This window comes from Sceloporus occidentalis, unplaced genomic scaffold, assembly GCF_023333645.1.
Source record: "Sceloporus occidentalis isolate IW3139 unplaced genomic scaffold, rSceOcc1.0.p SCAF_1, whole genome shotgun sequence".
NCBI lineage: Eukaryota > Metazoa > Chordata > Lepidosauria > Squamata > Phrynosomatidae > Sceloporus > Sceloporus occidentalis.
Window position 1 is genome coordinate 5,504,452 of NW_028316981.1, and position 27,930 is coordinate 5,532,381.

The window sequence follows — 27,930 nt, forward strand, 5'->3', positions numbered from 1 at the left end:
TTAAATTACTCAGAACTAATGCCATAAACACAGTCTAATTAATTACAATTTAACCTAAACTATTTAAATCACAAAAGAACTCATAGAATCATAGAGTTGGAAGAGACTGCAAGGGCCATCCAGTCCAACCCCCTGCCATGCAGGAAATCCAAATCAAAGCATCCCCGACAGATGAATGAATGAAATTTTATTTCTAGACTGCTATTCCTTGCAGATCACAGCGGTTTACAAAAACACCATCAAAACCAGTACAAAGTGACAACCCATAACCCATAATGGCCATCTAACCTCTGCTTCAAGACCTCCAAGGAAGGAGACTCCACTACTCTGCCTCTATTAAAACTCTGCCTCTATTAAATAGTAATAGGAACATAAAAGAAAAACTATTTGTGAAAATTATATTTTTCTGACATTACAGATCTCATTAAATCAACTTGCTAAAGTTACTAATAATCACACCTGCAAATTAGTTAATTCTCTTGTTGCTCAAGAAATCCATAAAGTGTTTCCAGTGTTCAAAAAATCTTCAGTGGGTTTGTCTTTTAAAGTCTCCATCAGTTTAACAACTGCTGCGAATTCTGCAACCTTGGTTTATGGATTCTTCCACGGTCTGTGCTTCAGTCTATTTCAATGTCTGGACATATAATAGTCTTGCTGCTGTTATCATAAATATTTGAAGGGATGTCATACTGAGGAGGGAGCAAGCTTGTTTTCTGCTGCTCCAGAGACTAGAACCCGGAGCAATGGATGCAAGCTCCAGGAAGAGATTCCACCTCAACATTAGGAGGAACTTCCTGACAGTAAGGGCTGTCCGACAGTGGAACATATTCCCTCGGAGTGTAGTGGAGTCTCCTTCCTTGGAGGTCTTTAAGCAGAGGTTGGATGGCCATCTGTCGGGGATGCTTTGATTTGGATTTCCTGCATGGCAGGGGGTTGGACTGGATGGCCCTTGCAGTCTCTTCAAACTCTATGATTCTATGATTCTATGTATCAAAGAGGTAGTCCATATTTGTTATCCACTTCCTTATCCATGACACATTACAGATAATTGGCTTCATCCAAGAAAGTCTGGAGTTGGAATGCAACTGCCCTCTTCATAACTTCCCTGAGTAGTCAACTAAGATGGACAAGGATCAAGTGGGCAGGTTGTCCTCCTTATATTTCCAAGAAGCTTGTCCACTTCATTGGATTTACAAGCTCAAGGTGATCCAGTCTAACATAGTCCATGGAGTCACTGGACACCTCTCTTACAGTTTAGCTGGTTTCTCCTATGTGATTTTTTTAATGTGAAAATAATTTTGTACTCTAACTGAAGATCTTTACACATTATATGCATGTATATGGTTTCTCATCCGTGTGGGTTATTTGATGTGAACATAGACTCCTACGCTGACTGAAGCTCTTTCCACATTCCATGCATTTATATGAGTTTTCCCCTGTGTGGGTTCTTTGATGTGAACATAGATTTGTACTCTCAGAGAAGCTCTTTCCACATTCCATGCATTTATACGGTTTCTGACCTGTGTGGGTTCTTTGATGTGAGTGTAGATTTGTACTCTGAGAGAAGCTCTTTCCACATTCCATGCATTTATATGGCTTCTCCCCTGTGTGGATTCTTTGATGTGTGCTTAGACTTGTACTCTGAGAGAAGCTCTTTCCACATTCTATGCATTTATACGGTTTCTGACCTGTGTGGGTTCTTTGATGTGAATATAAACAGTCACTACGAGAGAAGCTTGTTCCACATTCCGTGCATTTATACGGTTTCTCCCCTGTGTGGGTTCTTTGATGTGAGTGTAGATTTGTACTCTGAGAGAAGCTCTTTCCACATTCCATGCATTTATATGGTCTCTCTCCTGTGTGACTTCTTTGATGTGAGCGTAGACCTGAACTGTGAGAGAAGCTCTTTCCACATTCCATGCATTTATATGCTTTCTCCCCCCTGTGAGTTATTTGATGTGAATATAAACTGTCACTACGAGAGAAGCTTTTTCCACATTCCATGCATTTATAAGGTTTCTCCCCTGTGTGGATTCTTTGATGTTTATGTAGTGTTCCATTCCGACTGAAGCTCTTTCCACATTCCATACATTTATATGGTTTCTCCCCAGTATGTGTCATTTGATGTGAACGTAGAGTACGATTATGAGAGAAGATCTTTCCACATTCTATACATTTATATGGTTTCTCCCCTGTGTGAATTCTCTGATGTGCATGTAGATTTCTACTGCTACTAAAGCTTCTTCCACATTCCATGCATTTATATGGTTTCTCTCCTGTGTGAGATCTTTGGTGTGAATGTAAACTGTCACCACGAGAAAAACTCTTTCCACATTCCATGCATTTATAGGGTTTTTCCCCTGTATGCGTTCTATGATGAAGATGTAATTTTGTATTCCAACTGAAAGTCTTTCCACATTCCATACATTTATACGGTTTCTCCCCTGTTTGAATTGTCCAATGTGAATGTAGATTTCTACTGTTACTAAAGCTTTCCCCACATTCCATGCGTTTATATGATTTCTCTTCTGTGTGGGATCTTTGGTGTGAATGTAAACTGTCACCACAAGAAAACCCCTGATCAGCTCCTTGAGAGTCAAAGGACTTTTTCTTCCCATTTTTCATCTGATTTTTCCTTTTCTCCCACAGTCCCTTCTGACTTCCAAACTCCTCTTTTTCCATGAAAAACTCCATAATTTTCCATGACGCCACATTTGGTTCCTCATAATTCTTATTCTCTTTTCCATTATCTGTTTAAGGAAAAAGAATTTCCCATTATGAGTAAAGCACAGAAACCATGGATACAGTCAAGAATCAATCTCAATTACTTTCTTTATCCTAAAATCTCCTCATTCCTTGCTAAAATCTACCTTAGCCAAAAGCATCAATTTCATTCTGGTCAATTTCCCCCTTAGCTCCAGTAGGCACTGCTCTTTCTCTTGTGACAGAACAGTACTTCCCATTTCTGTAAGCTGATGGGAACCAAACAAAATTCAGCGGTGTAGCAAAGCGAGAGTAAGAAGAGAAAATTTGCTAATATGGGATAACTAATTTCCTATGCAAATTCTTTCTATCTGTTGCTAATCAAAGGTCTCTGGCTAGACACAAAAGGGAAGGTGAACCAAGACCAAGATTAGAGACTCTGCCCTCTTCTTCTGGAATCTGCGCGCAAATCTACAATCATGAATTACACCATAATACACACTTCAGAAACCATACTGAGGACAAAACAAACATGTACAGCACATGGAAAGAGTATGAGTCAACAATGTTCACATTCATGCATTTGTCTTGGGCCAGAAGCCACCAGTTACTGGCAGTCTTCCAGGATCATTCACAATTCAGTTATGGATTGGACTGATCTCAATAAAATTAACAACAAGCTGAAAACTTCATCAATCACTCAAACCCATTAATCCCCAGACAAGAAATACTTTCAGTACACATCTCGGCAAGTACCTGCAGGTGTCTCCCCTTCCACAGAGCCCTGGTCAAAGGGGTCTTTGCCTTCTTCCAGACAGGAGACAAGATCTGGCTTGGGATATTCTTTCAAATAAAACAGAGAGGTGATAGTTAGTACTCTGGAAAAGTACTTTGGCACTCTGTATGTGTTCCTTCACACTCACAGTTATTGCCTATTCACTCTGATTTCTCCCACCACAGCAAAACAAACAAACAAACAACAAATAACAAAAGAGTGCAAATGTGTACACTGTTACATCTCCTGAGCAGACAGCAGTTCACTATTCAGCTACAGCCTCAGTCCCTGGAGCTTGGCAAACAGGTTTAGAAAACAGAGATGTTTTGTGTGGGTTTTAGCAGGGGATTTTGAGGGGAAATCCCAGAGTTGTGTTTCAGTGCCTACATAAGACTACTGAATATGGACAGTGAGGGAGCTGCTGCAGTCATCTGAAACAGCTGCTAGGGAATTGTGGGCACTGTAGTTTTATGAGACACTGAGTGTTCTCTGTCAGACAGCTCTGGTACCATAATGAACTATAGTTCCCAAAATTCCCAGTTAAAGTGAATCATAGAATATAAAGTTAGAAGAGACCACAAAGGCATCCAGTCCAACCCCTGCCATGTAGTGTCAAACTGGATTATTTCTGCAGTCTGTTTTGGCCCGTAGTAGTGGTGGGTGACTATAACTATGCTAGTATTTGCTGGAAGTCAAACTGAGCCAAAGGTTTAAGGTCTAGCAAATTCTTCACTTGCCTGGTGGACAATTTAACTGTTCAAAAGCTGGAAGGTACCCCCAAAAGCCCTTTCTATTGTTCTTAACTTCTCTAGCAAGCCTGAGTTCATTCTGCACTTTAGCCTTTCTGACATTATCCTTAAACACTAGCTTTTCTGACTTTACTTCCTAAACAATAGGAAGAACCATCCTGACAGTAAGTGGTGTTCAGTAGTGAAACACTCTCCTTTGGAGAGTGGTGGAGTCTCCTTCATTGTATTTTGATTTAACAGAAGCTGGAGGGCCATCTGCCAGGGGTGCTTTGATTGTGTATTCCTGCACGGCAGGGGGTTGGATTGATCTCTTCCAGCTGCATGATTCGATGATGATACAGATGTAGAATATTTAATGGCCTGAGACACCTGTGTTTGCCAAACTCCTCTCCAATGCTTAGCTGGTGTTCATGATACAATAAATTTAATATCATCCCCTCTGGAGTCTTAGCGGCTTGTTTGTCTTTTATTAATTGCAACAAAAGATATGAAAGGCCTGGATGTGTCCTCATTGACAACTAGACTATACAGTGGAAAATGCCTCAAACAGGATTCGTTTCATAAAGATTAATCCCTTAAGGAAAAAGGTGTCCTTACTCAAAGAGGCCACATGCCCATAAACTTCTAGCACGACATCCTTGTAGAGAGCCCTCTGGCCTGGATCCAGGAGGTCCCACTCCCTCTTGGTGAAATACACAGCCACCTCCTCGAAGGAGATCAGAGGCTGAAAAAGAGAAAACAACAGCACTTTCTTCTTAATATGATCCCCTCTAGGCAGAAACATTCACTCTACTCACCCCACTGCCCAAAAGCCTTGAGAGGAGGAAGTATAATTTGAAAAATTGGCTGAGATCTTACCTTGGTATTGCATAGCTTAAATCCATATATGTGGAGCATGTATAACAACAACATTTATTTATATTTCCCGCCTCTCCCTGCGGATCGATGCAGGATTACAACCGATAAAATCAAACTATACAATTACACAACTCATACTACATAAAATAATCAATTAAAACATGCCAAGATGCAATACAATCATCAACGAAGCCAAATCATCATCTGTTTCTGTACTGTTGAATCAGGTGTAAAAAATTCCATAAGAGCCACTATAAAAGATCAGGTGGCTAGGCCTGCCGGAAGAGATCCGTCTTCAGGGCCGGTTCTTCCATATAGGTGACCTAGGTGGTTGCCTGGGACACAGGAAGATCAGGGCACGCACACACAACTCCAACTGGGCCCAGGGCACCAAACACTCTTCTCCTGCTGCCCTGGGTTTGCTGGGCTGTGCTGCCCGGGGAAAGCAGAGGGTGCTTGGGTGGAGCATGCGCGCACGCTTGTGCAGCTCTAGCCCCAGCCGAGCAGCAGGAGGAGCGAGTTTGGCACCCTGGGGCTAGAGCTGTGTGCGCACACGCTCCAGCAGCCAAGCGCTCTCTGCCTTTCCCTGGGCAGCGCAGCCCAGCAAACCCAGGGCAGCAGCAGCAGCAGGGCACTTGGCTGGAGCATGTGCCCAAGTAGCTCCAACCCCAGGATGCCAAAAGTGCTCCTTCTGCTGCCCTGGGTTTGCTGGGCTGCGCTGTCCCATCAGAGAAAGGCAGAGGGAGAAGTCCCAGAAGCCCCACTCCCTTCCCCTAAGAGCCAGAGTCGTGGGAGGAAAAGGAGAGAGGCTGGGAGGGAAAGGACCTGGTGGTACCCAAAAACAACAAGAAGAAAGAGGAGCCGCCTCCTCCTGCTTTTGGCCCTGGAAGGCCGGGGGCGCTGGGGTGGAGAGGAGCCCAGGCAAAAGGACATGTGCCTCCCTCCATGCATCCAAGGGAGCCTTGAGAGCCCAGCCGAGAAGGGCAGGCAGTTGGGGCTGCTGGCAGGACAGGTGGGTCCTCCTTTCCCAGCCTTCCCTCCAGGACTAGGGAGTCCCAAATGGAGCAGGTCCCCAGGACACACACTGCAGAAATCAACCCTTTTTTGTAGACCCCTTTAACTGCCCTGGCTCAATGCTCGGGAATTCTGGGAACTGTAGTTTAGAGAGACATTCTCTGTCAGCCTTCTCTGTCAAAGGGAGCTCTGGGGCTACAAGAAGCCACAGTTCCCAGGAACTACAATTCTGGGGATGATAGTTTGTTGTTCTCAACTTTATTTTTGCTGTTGTTGTTCATTTCTTTATATAAACCAGAGCAGTTAAAGTGGTCTCCAAGTGGATTATCAGCTCTCTTTTACGAAAGCAGCTGTCTCCCAGCATCACCATCTGGAATCTGCCCGAGAGATAGGAATTGAGCTACTGAAGTGCAGTGCCCCTGATGTCGAACTCCCTCTGGCGTCAGGGACGTAGCCAGGATTTTGGGAAGGGGGGGGGGTCCAGACTAAGTGCCACCATTTTGAGATGCTAAGACCCCCTCAAGACACAAAATGTAGGAAAAATGTAGGACATGATGCACGACAAAATGTAGGACAAATTGTAGGGTGTTCAAAAATGGAAAACACACCCAACTAAAAGCCAAAAACATTAATAAAAAACAATATAAATTCATGTTTCTCAGTCATGCTCAAAATGGAGAACATTTTGACATTCTTCCTGGATAGGAGGTTGGGATATAGCTTTGTGTGTTAGACTAGGAGGAACTTCCTGAGAGTAAGGGCTGTTCAACAGTGGAACACACTCCTTCCTCGGAGTGCAGCAGAGTCTCCTTCTTTGGAGGTCTTTAAGCAGAAGCTGGATGGCCATCTGTCAATGGGGATGTTTTGATTGAGAGTTCCTGCATGGCAGAATAAAGGGGTTGGACTGGGTGGCCCTTGCAGTCTCTTCCAACTCTACGATTCAATGACTCTGGAGACCAAGATTCAATGAAAATCTGATTCTCTCCATCAGAGAAGGCTAAATATCTTACATGGGGTACGTGTCGATGATGTGGCTTATGTATGGATCATGTCCAAATGGTGCGGCGCACAAGGGACATCACAGCGCTTGTCACACTCTCTCAGCCTTAAGTGAAGGTGAAGGCAAATCCCTGAAAACCATTGGGCAAGTCACATTCTCTCAGCCTCAGAGGATGGCAAAGTCAAACCCTCTCTGAACAAACCTCCCAAGAAAACCTCTTGAAGGCACACACTCGCACACACCCAAGTCACCAAAGGCAAACTCTCTGAACAAAGCAAGAAAACCCACTAGGCAAGGAAGTCACACACTCTCAGCCTCAAGGAAAGGCTGGCAAAGGCACACTCTCTGAACAAACCAAGAAGACCCACTAGGCAAGGAAGTCACACACTCTCAGCCTCAAGGAAAGGCTGGCAAAGGCAAACTCTCTGAACAAACCAAGAAGACCCACTAGGCAAGGAAGTCACACACTCTCAGCCTCAAGGAAAGGCTGGCAAAGGCACACTCTCTGAACAAACCAAGAAGACCCACTAGGCTAGGAAGTCACACACTCTCAGCCTCAAGGAAAGGCTGGCAAAGCAGAATGTTTTGAAATTCCTCCTGGGCAGAAATGTAGGACGTGTCCTGGATAAAGGATGATGTCTGGTCACCCTGATAAAATGGAGGATGTTTTGACATTGCTCCTGGGCTGAAATGTGTGCCATATCCTGGATAAAGGAGGACGTGTGTTATCCTACCAAAAATGGAAGACATTTTTACATTCATCCAGACCAGAAGGTTGAAACATAGGACACGTCATATAAAAGGAGGACATCTGCTCATCTTACAAAAAATGAGGACTTTTGAAATTCCTTCTAGGCAGAAGTCTGAAATGTAGGATGTGTCCTATAGCCATGAACCAGAAAAGAGCCAAGCGTCAATATCTGGACCCCAGAACATACTCTAATTCCCAGAATTCCATAGCAATGAGTCAGAAAGGAGCCAAGCCTCGATATCTGGTCCCCAGAACATATGCTAACTCCCAGAATTCCAAAGCCATGAGCCAGAAAGGAGCCAAGCCTTGATATCTGGACCCCAGAACATACTGCAACTCCCAGAATTCCATAGCAATAAGCCAGAATAGAGCCAAGCCTCAATATCTGGACCACAGAATATACTCCCAGAATTCCATAGCCATGAGCCAGAATGGAGCCAAGCGTCAATATCTGGACCCCAGAGCATACTCTAACTCCCAGAATTCCATAGCCAAGAGCCACAAAAGAGTTAAATCACTGCCAAACCTGGTTATTTCTTGAGTGTGGATGCAGCCTGATGCAGCCTCCTGTCCCTCCCTCCCTCTCCTCCAGGGCTTTTTGGCTCCTCCCCCTCAGGCCCCGCAAAAAGTTTAGGGGCGGCACTGGCCGGGAGGAGAGGAAAGGTGCTTGCTGGAGCGTGCCTGCGCACAGCCCCAAACAAATGCCAGGGGCCAGGGCGCCACTTCTGCTCCTCATGAAGCCAAGAGGAGAGCAAGTGGGGCTCTCCCTGGAGTTTGATTGGGTTGGGTGCGCACGCTCCAATAAGCACCCTTTTCTCTCCTGCTTAAGGGGTGGTCCGGACCCCTGAAACCCCCCCCTTAGCTACGTCCCTGCTGGCGTTCCAGAAGGATACTGTGGTCAATGGTATCGAACGCCGCTGAGATGTCCAAAAGCATGAGAAGGGTCACACTTCCTCTGTCCATGCCCAGACGGAGATCATCAACCAAGGCAACCATGTCAGTCTCAACTCTGTATCCCGCCCTGAAGCCAGTTTGAAATGGGTCTAGATACTTGGCTTCATCCAAGACAGCCATAAGTATGGTTCAGGTTTCTATTTGCTTTGCCTTTTCTGGACCTCAAACGGTTTCTGTTGGACATATAATTTCATAGCAGATTTCCTACCCGGTTCTCTAGAGATCTTGTAGTGCCCAAACTATAGGCAACTGGGCCCTCCAGGGCAGATCTTTCCCTTTCATTCTGAAGAAGAGAAGATCCCAATCTGGCAGCCATCGTGCCACCTGTGCAAAGAAGACAGGAGAAAAAGGAAAACTAAATAAGATTATTTCTGCATCCCCACATGGATAAAAGTAAAAGGAGAATAGGAAGCTGGGTGATGTTAAGAAGTGGTGACTTTGTTCATCCTTGGGGGATTATGGGTAAACTGGTGCAATTTCCACACATTTGGCATTCAGGCTCCTTCCTTTTTCTTTTTTAGAGGGCAGCTGTAGAGTTGTGTTTCTGCCACTGAAACTCCAGAGCAGCCCTGTGACAACTGAAAGACTGATATCGTTCTCTGGGGGTTATGTCCAATAATGTGGACATAAAGCATTGCAACCTGAGGGTAGGATGATGACTTAGGAAATATGTGTTCATTCATTACAAGATTTATACTGCACCCAAATCACAGGATATGAGAGTTGTGTACTATAAAATCAGTTAACGCATTTAAACAATATAAAACAGTGTAAAAGAGAAAATTAAATAGGCTAAAGGTGTATGAAACCACTTGAGAAGATAAAGCAAGGCCATCCAAACTGGTGAGGAGTGTTTAAAAGAATTTAAAGCCTTTACTTATATTTAGGTTTGACAGCAAATAGATAGTATTATACACCATTAAAAATCACAAAACAGTACAATTTAAAAGATAATAGATGTTGGAAGTGCCACAAAGAGAAAGGTTCATATTACCACATATGGTGGTCTTGTCAAAGAGTCAGGAAATTCTGGCATAATAGACATAATAAAATACAAGAAATATTGGAGATAAAATACCCTTTAATCCCAGAGCTGTATTTGTTAAACATGACATCCTTTATGGGAGAAACATTAGAAAAAAGGTATGGGAGAATTATACTTTATATAGCCACAACTGCTACAATATTGCTTGCAAAAAATTGGAAGCTGGATAACATACCCAAAGTAGAAGAAGGGTTACAGAAAGTTATAGAATTTAAAGATATGGCCATATTGACAGCAGTAATTAACAGTGAATCGAAAACAAAAAGAGAAATAGAATGGGACCCAGTTAAAAGATACTGGATGAAAATATGAGACATAAAAGAAGAATTTCTAAATTAATTCCTTAAGTTAAAATTAATTTTACGTTCATTTATTAAAGATAAACAAGAAAGGGCAATGTATAGCATAATATTATAACAGAACAATACTCAAGAAAATGTACATATGTGGATATTTGGAAACATGAAATGTTTTTCGAATGATGTATAAATATTACAGCATATTGATGATGAATATGTACTACACAATTTGTAAATATGGAAAATATAGAAATCAATAAAAATATGAAAAAAATATTTAGGTTTAGGTAGAAGGCTTCTCTGGAGGGGGGACAGAGTGAAACAGTGGCATTTGAGATGGTCATGACTAAGGAGATTGCATGGGACTGAGTTCCAAGAAAATGGGGATAGGACTCTTCAGATGATGAGGGGAAATGGAGAAGAACAAAGTGGTAGCAGCAGGTTTTCTTTTCCTTTTCTAGAAAGCCCAAATTCCTCCCTGTTTTATGGCAACTTGCTCCCAGGAAAATGCACACAGGATTTCAGCCTAATATGGTTGGCTTTCAAAATATGGAGGGAAATGGAGAAGAGCAAAGCAACAAGAGGCTCCCTCCTTATTTTACAGGGACTGGCAGTCATAGAATTAGAATTCAGAGATCTCCAAATGCCTCTGAGGACACAGACTTTAGTCGATAGGAAAGTTCCTGCTGCCAACTTTTTTTCAGCTAGTGCCAAAAGGGCTCTTCCTCCAAATAAAGTGCAAGCAGGATTTCAGCACAAAGTTTGCCTGTCAAAGGAAAAAAAAGCCCCGCAATATACAAATCCCTTCCTATTCTACAGTGAATTATATTATTATTATTATTATTATTATTAATCACTTACCAAGGATAGTTCTTTTAGGGTGTGGGGGAAGAACTCCTAGAAAAGTGTTGCCCAGATTTGGGGGGAAGGAGCCCCTGCAGATGGAGGAGGAGGAAGAGAAAGCAGGAGGCAGAGGAGGCTTTGGAGGCTGGCTCAGGCTCTGGGATGCTGGGGGACAAGAGGGATCCCTTTGGGGGGAGGAGTGTAGGACACCAGGACTAGGGCTCCTCCTACCTCCCTCCTCTCCCTCCACCCCACAAAACACACTGCCACTGGAGGGTGCCCTCCCAGCTCCTTCTCTCCTGCTGAGGGTGTCTTCCTACAAGGCAGAAGAGGGATGGACTGGATGGGCCTTGGAGGAGGTCTCTTCCAACTCTAGGATTCTATGTATTCCTGTCTCTCTTCCATCTCTTAGGAATATCTAGGTCCTCCAGTACAATTCTATGGTCAACTTGAACTAAAAGTTGCACTGAAAGACCTAGAGAGAACACTCCGCTAGGCATTTGTTGCTCCTCCAGCACAGTTCTATCGTCAGTGTTTGTTGGACGTTGAATGCAAAGTTGTGCTGGAGGACCTAGAGATTCCTTATTAGTAGTAGTTTTAGAGCATATCGATTTATATTAAATTTTGGAGTGCGTGTGGCATTCACTTTGACCCCAAGCTACTAGGGGCACCACCATTTCTCCAAAGCAGAGATGATTTGTAGGCTGCTTGCAAAGCCCTAGAGATAAGACTGGAAATTCCCCACAGGAAGTCTGGGAGTTGATAGACAAGAAAAACCATCTCCTCCAAAACCAGAACAATACAGGTTGTTTGTTTTCAGCCTCACACCTAATGGCCCAGTGATTAAGTCAAGAGCCATCTATTCATCTGTTTGCCTTCCTAGATTGTGTTCAGATCCAAATGCATTGGCTCAGTCTTTTCTTCACCTTGAATCATAGAGTTGGAAGAGATCTCAAGAGCCATCCAGTCCAATCCCCTTCTGCTATGCAGAGAATCTCAATGAAAGCATCCCCGACAGATGGCCATCAAGCCTCTGTTTAAAGTTCTTCAGGGAAGGAGACTCCACTACACTCCCGAGGGAGTTTGTTCCACTGTTGAACAGCCCTTTCGGTCAGGAATTCCTCCTAATGTTGAGGTGGAATCTCTTTTCCTGCAGCTTGCATCCATTGCTCTGGGTCCTAGTCTCTGGAGCATCAGAAAACAAGCTTGCTCCCTCCTCAATATGACATCCCGTCATATATTTAAAAAGGGCTATCATATCACCTCTTAACCTTCTTTGCTCCAGACTAAACATCCCCAGCTCCCTGAGTCTTTCCTCATGGGGCATGGTTTCCAGAGCCTTCACCATTTTAACCACCCTCCATTGGTCACGCTCTAATTTCTCAATGTCCTTTTTGAATTGTAGTGCCCAGAACTGGACACAATATTCCAGGTGGGGCCTGACCAGAACAGAATAGAGCAGGACTATTATTTCCCTTGATCTAGACACTATACCTCTATTTATGCAGCCTAAAATCACATTGGCCTTGTTAGCTGCTGCATCGCATTATTGACTCGTGCTTAGTTTGTGGCCTACTTGGACTCCTACATCCTTTTCACATGTAGTCTTGTTCAGCCAGGTGTCCCCCATCCTATATCTGTGCATTTCATTTTTCTGCCATAAGTGCAGTACCTTACATTTCTCCATGTTGAAATTCATTATGTTAGTTTTGGCCCAGCTTTCTAATATATTAAGGTCATTTTGAATTGTGATGCTGTCCTCTGAAGTATTAGCTACTCCTCTTAATTTGTTGTCATCTTCAAATTTGATAAATATGCCCCCAGTTCTGTCCTCCAAGTCATTGATAATGATATTGAATAGCACTGGGCCCCGGACAGAGCCCTGTGGGACCCCACTGGTCACTTCTCTCCAGGATGAAAATGAGCCATTGTTGAGCACCCTTAGCATTCGACCAGCCAACCAATTACAAATCCATGCAACAGTTACCTTGTCTAGCCCACATTTCACCAGTTTGTTTGCAAGAATGTCATGGGGAACCTTGTCAAAGGCCTTACTGAAATCAAGATATATTTCATCTATCAAGCTGATAATTTTATCAAAAAAGAGATAAGATTAGTCTGGCCTGACTTGTTCCTCTGAAACCCATGTTGACTTTTTGTGATTATGGAATTGCCTTCTAGATGTCCACAGACTCTCTGTTTAACAATCGGCTCTAGAATCTTTCCTGGTATATATGTCAGAATAACTGGATTATAATTGTTGGGATCTTCTTTTCCCCCTTTTTAAAGATGGGGGGAAACGCTTGTGCTCCTCCAGTCTGCTGTAACGTCTACTGTTCTCCAGGAGTTCTCAAGGATTATTGCCAATGGCTTCGATATTACATTTGCCAGCTCTTTTAATACCCTTGGATGTAGTTCATCAGGTCCTGGAAGGTTATATTCATTTAGATTAACAAGGAATTCCTGTACTATCTCTTTACTTAACCTATAGACATACCGCAAAAATCCCTTTTTGTTGTTCTTAACCTCTCTAGCAAGCCTGAGTTCATTCCGCGCTTTAGCTTTTCTGACTTTATCCCTATTTGCTCACTATTTGTTTGAATTCCTCTTTGGTGATTTTCCCATTTTTCCATTTCTTAAACATGTTCAGTTGAATGTTCCTTAGTCATCCATCCTGGTTTCTTGAAACAACACCCATTTTTCTTCCTCACTAGAACTGTTTGAAATCGTGCTTTCAGTATCTCGTTTGAGAAACTCCCATTTTTTTAGTATACCTGACCATGGGATTACCCCCAGTACCCCCAGTATTTCTCTGGCTTCTCTTTTCCACTGTATAACAAACTCCAAGAGAACATGATCACTTCCACCTAATGATCCCACCACTTGCACCCCATTAAACAAGTCATCCTTGTTGGTTAGAATCAGATCTAAAATAGCTGACCCCCTTGTTGCCTCTTCCACCTTTTGGACCATGAAATTGTCTTCCAGGCAAGTGAGGAATTTGCTAGACCTTGAGGATTTGGCTGAGTTTGACTTCCAGCAAATATCAGGATAGTTGAAGTCACCCATCATTACTAAATCTCTCCTTTCTGAGTCAAAACGGTTCTGTAGCTGCAGGCGCACAGAACTTTCCCTAGTTTCCCTATTTCTGTGTGTGACATTCCTCTAACTATCTACTTTTGTTGTATGTGAAGTGTCCTCCTCCTCCTCCCCAGCAACTTTCTCTATGTGTTTCCTGTCCAGGACCAATCTGGTCAGGAAAACCTCTTGCTCCCTATGATGCTGAAGTGTAGCTACCTGAGCCTCCAGCTGCTGCGTTTCTCTTCTAAGAGGGCTACCAACTTGCACTTAATACAGGTGAAGTTCCCCATATCTCTAGGTAAGAAGACAAACATCCCACAAGTGTTGCAGGTGACTGCAGGGGTCCCTCAGTGTCCATACTGAGAAGTTTTAAGGAGGCACTGAACAAGACTGTGGGATTCTCCTGTTAAACACCTATGTAAAGAACCCCTGTGGGCCTGGCCTTTGTTCCAAACCCTCTTAGCGGCCTCAATAATAATAATAATAATAATAATAATAATAATAATAATAATAATAGGACTTATTTATATGTCACCCAATCACTGGGAATCTGGACGGCTTACAACAAAGGGGATAATGGGCGGTTCCCTGCCCTCAGGCTTACTATCTAAATAGACAGGACACAAACCAGAGACGAGCACAGCTTGCCTTACACTGAGTCAGACGTTGGTCCTTCTAGCTCAGCATTGCTAACTGGCTGGAGGCAGCATTTCCAGGGTTCAGGTGAGATTCTTTCCAAGGCCTGGTTAGAAATCCTTGTTTATTTTCGGTATCTATATATGATGTCCCAGCCTTCCTTCAGGGCCTCCAGGCTAATGCACAGCACATAAAGCATTTAAACCTTAAAAGATGTCTAATATACGTGGCTCTGGAGAACTGCTTTCTTGAACCGAGAAAGCTTTAAGTGTGTGGCTAGAGGACATGTCCCAGAAGCATATCCCTGTTGATGGCCAAGTTTTAGGTGAAAAGGCACTTAGCCTCCATAAACACTACTCTGAAAGGGTTGAGGCAAGTGAGAGGAAAAAGTTTAAAGCTAGTAAGGGATGGCTGGTTAGTTTTATAAAGCGCTACAGCCTCAAGAACGTAAAGATCAGAGGAGAATCTGCATCAGCCAATACAGAGGCAGCATCAGCATTCCCAGAAGAGTTCCAGCAAGTTATAGATGAGAAAGGTTATCTTCCAGAGCAAGTCTTTAATTGTGATGAAACAGGCTTGTTCTGGAAGAAGATGCCCAGTCGTACCTACATCCAGAAGAGTGCTAAGCAGGCTCTGGGATTTAAGGCCCTGGTGCTGTGTGGCAATGCAGCAGGGCACATGATCAAGCCAGGCCTTGTCTACAGAGCAAAGAATCCCTGGGCCCTGAAGAACAAAAACAAAAATTGCCTGCCTGTATTGTGGCAGCACAACAAGAAGGCTTGGGTGACTGCAATCTTGTGCTTGGAATGGTTCCACCAGTGCTTTATCCCTGAAGTAAAGAAGTATCTACAACAGAAGGAGATCCCATTCAAGGTCCTCCTCATACTCGACAGTGCTCCTGGATATCCCCAATCGCTCTGCTTTGCCAATGAGCATGTGGAAGTGATGTTCCTGCCTCCAAACACAACATCACTGCTGCAACCACTAGATCGAAGTGTCATCAATGCATTAAGACAATTTACACCCGTCTCACCTTTGGGAGGATTTGTGCGGCACTTGATGTTAATCTTCCTTGCACCATCATGGATATATGGAAAAACTTCACAATTGCAGATGCTATTGTTTTTATTACAGAGGCTGTAGATGGCATAAAACCTGAGACAGTCAATGCATGTTGGAAGCCATTATGGGATGAAATAATAATAATAATAATAATAATAATAATAATAATAATAGTAATAATAATAGGGTTTATTTATATGCTGCCCAATCACAGGGAATCCAGGTGGCTTACAACAGAGGCGATAATAGATGGTTCCCTGCACTCAGGCTTACAATCTATAAAGACACAACAGAAAAGGAGAAGGGAATGGTGTGGGGGGGATGAGGTCCAGCATTCCTCTCTCCCTCTGAGGCAAATAGACTGGAGGAAGGGCTCTTATTCTTAATCGAGGCTGGCCTGATGGCATTGGGCCTGTCCTATCGCTCCCTCAAAGCCAGAAGAAGGAGGGAGGGGGGCCTTTCCTCTTCCGGCCCAATGAACAATCAACTGGGACTCTAGTTATGTACAGAGCTCCTGGCTACTTGCTCCTACCAGAGGCAACACTTCCTCTGAGCAAATCCCCACAAGCCACTTAAGGGAGTAGTGAACAGAAAAGTGTAAAATTGAAAGAGACGTCCTCCAGCACTGTGCTCAAGTCAACTTCTCCTCTGTACTCCAAACCCTCCTTGACTATAAAAAAAATCAATGTGATAACAAAAAATTGTGCACCGTTAGGCGCGCGCCTCTACCATCAGTTATATAGAATGAGGCTTCTAGCTCCTCCTCCCAGTGACCCACAGAAATGAGTCACATTTTAAAAGTTTAAAATCTTACCCAAGCAAAGTGGACACAGAGAACCAGCCTTCCCTTTTCTGCAGAGAATGATGCAAGCTACGGGAAACGATTCTACCTCAACATTAGGAGGAACTTCCGGAAAACACTCCCTCGTAGTATATTGGTGTCTCCTTCCTTGGGGGTATTTAAACAGAGGCTGGATGGCCGTCTGTCAGGGATGCTTTGATTGAGAGTTACTGCATGGCAGGGGTTGGACTGGATGGCCCTTGTGGTCTCTCCCAACTCTATGATTCTATGACAATGGCTGCCATGACTTCAGTTCCAGCTCTGCCTCCTCTTTTAAAAAAGGCAAACACAATAAATAAATTCCTTGGCCACATTCCCCCCAGGGAGTGACTGAAACCTCCAAACTAGGGGATGATGGGGCGGACGGGGAAGACTCCTTGCATCTGGAAAATCCTTTTGCTAACCCTCTCTGATCCCTTGAGTCTGAGAGGATCATGGAGGAAGGTGAGGAGGAGGTAGCAGTTGGTTTGGCCGGAAACTCTCCACTTGCACTTCTGACGTAACTGAAGTTTCCTTCAAAACTGGCAATGCAAGCTAGAAACAAACCTCTGGAGTAAAGCTTAATCCATAGATATAGGATTAGGAATCGGATCACCACTCAGCTCTCCAATATGCTTCCTCTCTCTCTCTCTGTCTCTCTCTGTCTCTCTCTCTCTCCCCCCCCCCCCCCCCCCCATTGTCCAAGCCTCTTGCCAGGTTTGATGTCTGCAGTGGAACATAATCTGGCCAAGGACAGATGGTTGTCCATTCTCCGGCCATGCCAAGGTCCTGTTAGGTTGTCCATCTCACCGCCCAAACCCTTAGCTGAGGTTGGTGTCTGTGGCATAGCGCCATTTGGTCAAGGACAGGGGGGGTCTCTCTCCTCAACCGCATCAATTCTTTTTAGGTTCTCCATCTCAATGCCCAGAGCCCTTCTTGGGCTTGAGGTTTGCAGTGGAGCACATCTGGTCAAGGACAGAGGGATCTCCCTTCTCTGGCCGCGCCTGGGTTCTCTGGCCTTTCAGCCCTTTCAGCCAGACATGGCTGGGCTGTCTTCTTTTTTTAATGCTGGAGCTGGGCCTAGTTGCCTCACAGCTTCTGAACTGTCCCTCCATGCCTGGCTTTGCTTCAGCAGAAAAGGTTAGAAAGTCAAAAGGATGAAGCAAAGACTAAAGAAAACATATTTGTTTTTGTAGGTAGTTGCCAAAGCAGGAGAGAACAGATCATAAATATAAGAATGGAATAAATATTAGAAGAAGAATTAAAGTCTTGAAGACAAGGTAAAGGAAGGAGGAGAAAAGGAAAATCACAGCCTACTCGGAGCCAAGGCAGGAAAAGGACTGAGTTGCTCTCTTTGGTGGTGCCTCCTTCAAGTCTGTTTTTCCTGCCTATTTGGAGCAAGAGATGGAATCAATCCACGATATAGGATGTTTCCACCTCCATTTGCTGGAAAATCTAGCCTTGAGGGGAAGAAGCGGGAACATTAAGAATAGCAGTCGAGTTTATTTTTGGCTTCAGTAGGCTTGCCATATCCCGCCTGGGGGCGGGACTTTCCCGGTTTGGGGCGGGTCCGCATGGTCCCACCCCGGTTTGCCCCCACCCCCAGGCAGGATATGGCAAGCTGAGGGAGGCTTTCCCTCGCCGCTTGGGCTCTGCTCCCCGCCGCGATCACGGCGAGGCCCGGGGCCCAGGCGGCGAGGGAAAGCCTCCCCTCAGCGAGGCTCCTATTCAAATGTAGGACACACCAAAAATGTGTCCTACATTTGAAAAAATTGTCCTATATTTTTCCCAGTTTGGAGGTCCGGACATATGGCAACCCTAGGCTTCAGGGATTAAACTCCAGATTCTTTCATACATTGAGAGAACACAGTATTTATGCTTGAGGTCCATATATGCAGTTAAATAGTACAACCCCCCCCCCCCCACACACACACACCCCACGGTGCAGTTTGTAATAGGCTTAAGATGAAATGCTGTAGTTTTGGTTTCTGCTAAGGATAAGTATAAAAGATAGGTTTGAAGCTGCACCAGAAAAATGAGGATTGCTGTTGTATTTCCCATCATCATATTCAATTTCACCTTCCCCCAGATGTTACAGACTGGAACTTTGCACCACCAATTATTCAGAGGCTATCCAGGAATCTAGGACTCAGTGAGGAATCATTGGATAATAAGACATGTTCCAAACAGTGACCCCTCTTTTTTTAATTGTGCTGCTGGAATCCTGCCTGTGGCAATTTCCTAGCAATGTATGGTCTGTCAATTTGGAATCATTTACAGAGCCCCTAGCACTACATTAGTTTAAATTTTTTTTGTTTGTTTTTAACATTTTATTTATTTAATTTATATCCAGCCTTTCTTCCAGCACAGGATTCAAGGCAGCTAACAGCCATTGAAAAATCAGTTAAATTTCACTACTCAGAGGAAGGGGAATCCTAGATAGGGATACTTAAGGTCTCCTAAAGTGTGGAGGGAAATGCTAGCATCCATTGTTAAAAGGGGACTTGCTATTTCATTTCCATACACAAAGCATTTTGAAATTCAGTTAATATCATTCTCACATACAAATAGCATATATATGTCTGCCCCTGACTTTCCTTCTTCTCACAGTTTAAGAACTCACCCAACCAAAATGGCTACAGAGAACCAGCTTTCCCCCTTCTCCTTTATGCAAGGAATGAGTCAACTGTGTGATGAAGCAGCTAGAAAAGCCAACTTCATTCCAGCCAGAATCAATGGGAGTATAGTGTCCAGAGCAAGAGAAGTAACAGTACTACTCTATTCTGCTTTGGTCAGGTCTTCTCTATAATACTTTAATACAGGGGTAGGCAACCTTTTTGAGCCAGGGGCCAGGTTGCTGTCCCTGAGACAACTGGGGGGCCGAAAGGGGGGGGAGCTTCCACCCTCCGGGGGCGGGGCCGCATGCCGGGGGTGGAGCTTCCACCCTCCGGGGGCGGGACCGCATGCTGGGGGCGGAGCTTCCACCCTCCAGGGCAGGACTGTGTGCCAGGGGTGGAGCTTCCACCCTCTGGGGGTGGGGCTGCGTGCCAGGGGCGGAGCTTCCACCCTCTGGGGGCAGGGCTTTCTCTGCTCCCTTTCCCAACCTCCCGCTGTCTGAGAGACAGCTAGAAGGGGGGGATTGGGAGAGGGGGGTGACAGGCGCGCGCCTGCTCCTCCTGCCCTTCCGTGGCCCCCAGCTGCCTCTCAGAGAAGCAGTAAGGGCCCGTGAGAGGCAGGAACAACAGGCGCGCGGCCCCAGCTCCTGTCCTCGGGGCTTTGCCAGGCCTGAGGTGTCCTCCGAAAGACACCTCAGGGCTGCCAAAGCCCCGCGGGGAGGAGGAGGCGTGTGCCTGCCCTCTCCTCCTTCGCCCCTTCTTTCAGCCGAAAGGGCTCCAAGGGGCCCTTTCAGCCGAAGGGGAAGGCCGAAACCACTCTCACTGTTAAAGCAGATCTTTTAGCATTGAAAGCACTGAAAATACACAGAAATGCACTTTGGAAAGTCACACTGTCTCACCTTCAGAAAGAGTGCATGTCCCACAAACTGACATATCACCATCACTACCACTCTCCTTGTAAAAGCACACCTTTCAGCATTGAAAGCACTGAAAATACATAGAAATGCACTTTGGAAAGTCACACTCTCTCACCTTCAGAAAGACTGCATGTCCCACAAACTGACATATCACCATCACTACCACTCTCATTGTAAAAGCACACCTTTCAGCATTGAAAGCACTGAAAATACACAGAAATGCACTTTGGAAAGTCACACTGTCTCACCTTCAGAAAGACTGCATGTCCCACAAACTGACATATCACCATCACTACCACTCTCCTTGTAAAAGCACACCTTTCAGCATTGAAAGCACTGAAAATACCCAGAAATGCACTTTGGAAAGTCACACTCTCTCACCTTCAGAAAGACTGCATGTCTTCATCTTCCTCCTCCCTCCCTCCCTCCTCCTGCTCCTTCCTTCCTTCCTGCTTCTTCCTCCTCTTCTTCATCCTCCCTCCCTCCCTCCCTCCTCCTCTTGCTCCTTCTCTCCTTCCTTCCTCCTTCTTCCTCCTCTTCTTCCTCCTCCCTCCCTCCCTCCTCCTCCTGCTCCTTCCTTCCTTCCTCCTCCTTCCTCCTCTTCTTCATCCTCCCTACCTCCCTCCTCCTCTTCCTCCTTCTCTCCTTCCTTCCTCCTCTTCTTCATCCTCCCTCCCTCCCTCCTCCTCCTGCTCCTTCCTTCCTCCCTCCTTCTTCCTCCTCTTCTTCCTCCTCCCTCCCTCCCTCCTCCTCTTGCTCCTTCCTTCCTTCCTCCTTCTTCCTCCTCTTCTTCATCCTTCCTCTTCCCTTCCTCCCTCCTCCTCCTCCATTCCTCCTTCTTCCCCAGCGCTTGCCCCCGCCCCCTGGGAGGCCAGAGGCCATCCCAGGGGGCGGGGAAACGGAGCGCTCCGGCGGCCCCAGCGCTTGCCCCTGCCCCCTGGGAGGCCAGAGGCCATCCCAGGGGGCGGGGGGAAGGAGCGCTCGGCGGCCCCAGCGCTTGCCCCCGCCCCCTGGGAGGCCAGAGGCTATCCCAGGGGGCGGGGGGAAGGAGCGCTCGGCGGCCCCAGCGCTTGCCCCCGCCCCCTGGGAGGCCAGAGGCCATCCCAGGGGGCGGGGAAACGGAACGCTCCGGCGGCCCCAGCGCTTGCCCCCGCCCCCTGGGGCGGCGGCAATCGGCGGCAGGGTCGGCCAGGGGCCGGTCGTACAGTGCTCGCGGGCCGCATCCGGCCCGCGGGCCGTAGGTTGCCAATCCATGCTTTACACCATTGCACTTAACAAATTAAACATAAATTTCCAGCTAATGCTGTCAAACGCTTTTTCAGCGTCGACAAATAACAACGCAGCCTTTTTTCATTATGCGTATTATAATAGTCCAGTGTATTAATAATAGTTCTGATATTATTTTTGATCTGTCTCTTTGGTAAGAAACCATTCTGTTCCCTTTTTATTTTTTCTCCCTATTTATTTTGCCATTACAAATGCGAAAATCTTATAGTGATTATTCATTAAAAAAATTGGCCTGTAATTACTCATTATCTGTTTATCTTTACCCTCTTTCGGTATTAAAGAAATTAAGGTAAGTGTTTTTTGATTATGAGGGGGGGGGCTCTTTTGTCAATGAAACTTTTCGGTCACTTAAGGCATTTATATGGTTTTTCGCTTCTGTGATTTATTTTTTATGACAAGTGAGGAATGCCTCCTGAATATACCCTTTTCCACATTTCAGGTTTCTATCCTGTTTGGTGTTTTTTGATGATGACTGAGGTTTGTCTTCTGAGTAAAACTTTCCCCACATACCAAGGATTTAAATGGTTTCTCTCCTGTGTGAGTTGCTTGGTGATGAGTGAGGTCTGTCTTCCGAGTGAAGCCTTTTCCACACTCTATGCATTTAAATGATTTCTCTCCTGTGTGAGTTCTTTGATGATAGGTGAGCTGTGACTTCACAATGAAACCTTTCCCACACTCCAGGCATTTAAATGGTTTCTCTCCTGTGTGTGTTGCTTGGTGACGAGTGAGATGTGCCTTCCGAGCGAAGTCTTTCCCACACTCCAGACATTTAAATGGTTTCTCTCCTGTGTGAGTTGCTTGGTGATAAATGAGGTGTGTCTTCTGAGTGAAGCCTTTTCCACACTCTATGCATTTAAATGGTTTGTCTCCTGTGTGAGTTCTTTGATGATAGGTGAGCTGTGACTTCACAATGAAACCTTTCCCACACTCCAGACATTTAAATGGTTTCTCTCCTGTGTGAGTTCTTTGATGATAGGTGAGCTTTGCCTTCACAATGAAACCTTTCCCACACTCCAGACATTTAAATGGTTTCTCTCCTGTGTGTGTTGCTTGGTGACAAATGAGGTGTGTCTTCAGAGTGAAGCCTTTTCCACACTCTATGCATTTAAATGGTTTCTCTCCTGTGTGAGTTTTTCGATGATAGGTGAGCTGTGCCTTCCCAATGAAACCCTTTCCACACTCCAGGCATTTAAATGGTTTCTCTCCTCTGTGAGTTGCTTGGTGACAAGTGAAGTCTCTTTTCGCAATGAATTTTTTCCCACATTCCAGGCATTTAAATGGTTTCTCTCCTGTGTGAGTTTTCTGATGATAGGTGAGGTTTACCTTCTGAATATAACTTTTTCCACACTCCAGGCATTTAAATGGTTTCTCGCCTGTGTGAGTTCTTTGATGATAGGTGAGGTTTACCTTCTGAATATAACTTTTTCCACACTCCAGGCATTTAAATGGTCTCTCTCCTGTGTGAGTTGCTTGGTGACAAGTGAGGTGTGTCTTCCAAGTGAAGCCTTTCCCACACTCAAGGCATTTAAATGGTTTCTCTCCTGTGTGAGTTGCTTGGTGACGAGTGAGGTGTGTCTTCTGAGTGAAACCTTTCCCACACTCCAAGCATTTAAATGGTTTCTCTCCTGTGTGAGTTGCTTGATGACAAGAGAGGTGTGTCTTCTGAGTGAAGCCTGTTCCATAGTCAAGGCATTTAAAGGTGTTCTCTCCTGTATGAGTTGATGGATAATGAATGAGGGCTCTTTTCCCAATGAAACTGTTCCCACACTGCAGGTATTTAAATGGTTTCTCTCTTGTGTGAGTTTTTTGATGAGCAGTAAGGGCTCTTTTCTCAATGAAACTTTTTCCACACTCCAGGCATTTGAATGGTCTCATTCTTCTGTAAATCTTTTTAAGTGAAATAATACTGGAGCTGTTTCCACACTCACCACTTCTGAACAATGTCTCTTTTGTCTGGGTTCTCCTGTGAAGCATAAGGCCTGCTTTAGAGTTGAAACTTCTGTCATGTTCAAGACGAAGATATTTAAGTCTTTCTTTTTGTTTCTGCATTCTTCTTTGAATTGAGGTTCCAGAAACATCACCTTTTTGATGTGTTGTCCTCTGCTCGGTTTTGGTGTCAGCTCTTTTTTCCTTCTCTTTTACCTGTTTGCTCTGGTTTCTTTGCATCAATGCTTGGCCATTATATTCCTTCAGTTTCCCATCACTGCCTGGAAAGGAGAAAAAGTACTGCTCAGAACACAAAAAATATGAGAAATGTCATTGACGCAGATGGGACTCCAGAACGTCTTCACTGCTTCTCCTAAGAGATAAGTTCTCTTTCCTTGAAAGGAGTCAGCTCTAAGTATTTTGGCATCATAGAATCATAGTTTTAAAAAAATAGAATCATGGAGTTGGAAGAGACCACAAAGTCCATCCACGCCAATCCCTTGCTCTACCGGAATACACAATTAAACTATCATATGAACTAGTAATCTCAGTTCATCCCTTACCCCGCCCATCACCTTAAACACAATTATCATCATCATTATATCCTGCCTTTCTTCCAATATAGTGACTCAAGGCGGTGAACAATACAATTTAAAAAACAGTACCATATTAAAATACATAAATATAAAAATTTGAAAACAACTAAACAATTTTAAGAGTTAAAACAGTTATAAGTTAAAAATTAACACGTTAAAAATACAAACCATTAAAATTTATATAGCACAACATTAAATACCCAGTCCTTTTCAGCTTAAAAGGCTTGACTGCACAAAAACTTATTTACCTGGCGTTGGAAGGACAGCAGGGATGGAGCCATCCTGGCTTCTCTAGGGAAGGAGTTTCTATCCTTGGGAGCAGCCACTGAGAAGGCCCTCTCTCTTGTTCCCACCAAACATGCCTGAGACTGTGATGGGACAGACGGAAGGGTCTCTCCCAATGATCTCAGTACTCTGGGGGGCTCATACAGAGAGATAAGGTCCTTCATATAGCCTGTACCCAAGCCGTATAGGGCTTTATAGGTCAAAAACAGCACTTTGAATTGTGCCCGGAAACAAACTGGCAGCCAATGGAGCTGTTGCAACAAGGGAGTTGTAATTATAATATCCCTTTCCCTTTGTACAAGCAACGTCTGGGTTGTTTCTGATCTTGAATAAAATATCCCAGGAGAAGAAGGGAACTTTTCATAAACAGAAGAGATTGTTCAGACTGCCAATTAGCTTCCGGGCCCAATACAAAGTGTTGGTCATTACCTTTTAAGCCCTACATGGCTTGGGCCCAAGTTACCTGAAGAAATGCCTTTCCCTACACAATCCACCCCGCACTCTTAGAACTAGAGGGATGCTTTTACTAGAGCTCCCTAGAGTAAGATTAAAATCTACCCATGTGTGTGTGTGTTATGGGTATTTGGGTCAGTGCAGGTTATGGATCTTCCTTTGGCCCCGTTTTCAACCCCAAAATGCAAGCTAATGCCATCACTGCATCCTGCATCCTTCCTCCTTGCCATTCCAGAATGCCTCATACGTGTGTAATAATTAATTCATTCATTCATCACCTTAGAATGCCACAAAAGGATGCCATGCACCCATTCCTTTCCCTAGGCTACCCCTGAATTCCTTACAGACAGTAGCAAAAGCATTCTGTATCAATTTGCCAAATTGGAAATAAAATCGTTGTAACATTTGCATTGTAGCATTCGCAAAGGAAAAGAGCCTCCTGCAAAGTGCCCTGCCTGCTGGAAGCAAGGAAATGAAAGGGAAAGTGAACAGGCAGGCAGGCAGATTTTATCTATATATCTATCTACCTATTGCAAAAAACGTGTGCATAGTTTGACAATAATAATAATAATAATAAAGAGAGAAAGCTGCCTGGTGCGAGCTCCGTCCCTTGTGGTCTCTTCCAACTCTATGATTATATGATTCTATAAAAACCACTCAGCCTGCTTTAATCTATCAAGAGTGAAAAAGAACTCCCACAGTTACTTTTCAGCACTTATAAGTTGCATAATCACAAGAAATCATGAAGCTTACTCAGAGAGAAATGGGTGTCCACAATCTCCTTCATGACTTCCCAATGAAGGGCTCTTTGGTCTGGATCCAGCAGGGCCCACTCCTCCTCTGTGAAATCCACAGCCACTTCCTCAAAGGTCACCTGCAGAAGTCCATCAGGATGAAGAGATGTCCTTGTACACATAGATTCATTCCTTCTTCCACCCCCTGAGAGGAATAAAATAGGAAAGAGAGGATTTCTAACCCTTCCCTCTCCTTCCAGTCCCTCCTACATGTGCAAATGCTGCATGCACCATTTCCCACGTCAGGCTTTATTGCATTGTTTTCTGCAGACATGCTACTATAACTGGATGCTCAAAAGCCTGTGCTTCTCCCATCCTCCTTCATCCTCCTCCTAGTGCCAATGTTGCTAAAAAAAAAACTAGCTTCAAAGAGGATGAGGAAGGAAAGGAAGGCTGGTCAAGCATAAAAAGTACTTGCAAAATATACTTCAATGTCAGAGGCTTTGTTAACTTGTGGTATGCCTGTATTTTCAAAGTGCTAGTTAAGATTTATAAAATGGTCCAAGTGCTTCAATTGATAAGAGTCTGGATATTTCACACATATTTGAGAAGGGGGAATCAAATAGGAAACTACCCTCCTAGCCCTTACTCATTGAAGGGGACATTCCTCCTCTGCCTTGCGTGATCCACTTGGGCCAATGCTTTGGACTGGATTCAAAAGGACACTTCTCCTTCTCAGTCATCTCTTTCACAAATAAGTCCTGCAGCAGAAGCACAAATGGGGAGAGAGGGGGAAGAGAGAAGAATTAAGGAAAGAGGACAAGGCCTTGTGGGGCATCATCCCCACTGCAGATGATTTCCAGAAAGAAAGAAAAAAAAACTGGGAAGTGGTAGCTAGATTTACATCATTATGATGATTCCCCCCCGCCCCCATTTGTATCCCTTGTTTCTATCCCCTAGGACTTGGATTCATGGTGATTTACAGCGAGCAGAACAACAACAACAACAACAAAGCATAAACAATAATGCATACACAAATTATAGTTTAAAAGCAATCTATCTACAAAATTGAAACCATTAAAACATAAGAGACTAAAAGGAAAGATTAAAATGACAGAAATTGTCAAGGTGTGTGCTGGGTTCATAACCCTTGTCGAAGCAAACACAAGCAGAGTTTATGTACGCAGACAAGACACCCAGAAAAAGGTCTGTGAAGAATCTTTTTTTCCCTAACACTTAGCAAGTTTTTATTAATTTTGTGGATTTAATCTAGTTGCAACTAACAATTGGATTTGGGTCAATGCTTGTTAAGTTCACTTGAAGACATTTTAAACCCTGCCATCAGTAATATTTTAATTTTCTATAGTTAATATTAGAATAAATACATGGCAAATGAGGAAAACAGAATGTCTCTAGATTTTGTTTTTTTTTCAAGAAATAAATTTTGATCTCAGGTTGTTGAAATGACAGAGCTCTTTTTTTTACGTCTAGAATTTCTTTTTTTAAAAATATTTATTGGTAGAATGAAATTAATAAATGTTATTATAATAAATTGATAAAACAAAATATTGGTTAATTCGCCTTACAATAATATATAAAAACTTTTACATAATATCCCCCAAACGGACAGGTTGCTTACCTGTAACAGTATTTCTTCGAGTGGTCATCTGCGAATACATACAAAAGGGGTTTCACTGCGCCTGCGCAGTGCTGTTCAGAACTTCTAGAATCACTGGGCAAAGTACACTTTGCAACAAAAAGAAACTTTTTGGCAGTAATCCCGCTCACCCACTATAAAGCCCCTGCTTCCCGCTCTTTTCCCAGTTCCGCATTTTTACGCCGCGTGGGCGCTATGAGAATAAGCCAATCAAGAGCAGGACACAGAGGGGAGGATCGGCGGGATTTGTATGTATTCGCAGATGACCACTCGAAGAAATACTGTTACAGGTAAGCAACCTGTCCTTCTTCTTCGTGGTCTCTGCGAATCACACAAATGGGTTTAGACTGACAAGCTTAAGTAAGCGGCGGAGGGAATGTCCTGAGACAAACTGTTCAAACAAAACTGGTTTATTAACAATAAAACCATTGAAACACAACCTTTGTGTCAGTCATTAATCCACAAGAGCCTTGACCAAGACTGAAGACTGGTATGCAATTTTCCAGAAAGGTAAGGCATAAGGTACCTGAAACCTGTGAAGCCATAATAGGTACCCACAACCCTTTTAAACTGAAATTAAGACCATAACAATGGTTATGAACAGGGAAATTGAGGAAGGCCAGGCGCATGGGAAAACTCAATGTAAACTTCGAGAACCCCAAATGTACATAGATTAGAAGGCATAGAACTATGGTATTAGTGCAGCCCTGAGATCAATACAGCTCTCCCAAATGCTGCATCCCGTTTGGCCCTAACATCCAACCTGTAATGTTTAATAAAAGTCATAGGTTGGGACCAAACGGCAGCCTTGCAGACATCCTCCAAGGGAATTCCATTCAAAAAGGCGGAGGATGCTGCTACCGCCCTGGT

The 27,930-nt window shown here is 44.3% G+C and overlaps 2 protein-coding genes across 3 annotated transcripts in view; both read right to left on the reverse strand.

Moving 5' to 3' along the window:
• Positions 1 to 481: 481 nt before the first annotated feature.
• LOC149320475 (uncharacterized) lies at positions 482 to 4,991 on the reverse strand. The gene is made up of 3 exons (XM_089501612.1): positions 4,825 to 4,991; positions 3,460 to 3,546; positions 482 to 2,750 (listed from the first exon to the last, which is right to left on the reverse strand). The coding sequence occupies exon 3, from the start codon at positions 2,692 to 2,694 to the stop codon at positions 1,327 to 1,329; it is 1,368 nt and encodes a 455-aa protein (XP_089357738.1). The 5' UTR covers positions 2,695 to 2,750; positions 3,460 to 3,546; positions 4,825 to 4,991; the 3' UTR covers positions 482 to 1,326.
• A 16,303-nt stretch (positions 4,992 to 21,294) lies between these two features.
• LOC149320476 (uncharacterized) overlaps positions 21,295 to 27,930 on the reverse strand; it is a 39,748-nt gene continuing 33,112 nt past the window's right edge. For both annotated transcript variants that reach the window (XM_089500803.1, XM_089500810.1), the window contains 3 exons: positions 26,053 to 26,164; positions 25,423 to 25,608; positions 21,295 to 23,616 (listed from right to left, as the gene is read on the reverse strand). In XM_089500803.1, coding sequence (XP_089356929.1) covers positions 21,845 to 23,616; positions 25,423 to 25,608; positions 26,053 to 26,164 — 2,070 coding nt within the window. In that variant the 3' untranslated portion in view covers positions 21,295 to 21,844. The remainder of the gene's footprint in view (positions 23,617 to 25,422; positions 25,609 to 26,052; positions 26,165 to 27,930) is intronic.

Coding starts and splice junctions, on each gene's coding strand:
- LOC149320475 (XM_089501612.1), bottom strand. CDS start 2,694: ATGGAGTTTTTCATGGAAAAAGAGGAGTTTGGAAGTCAGAAGGGACTG.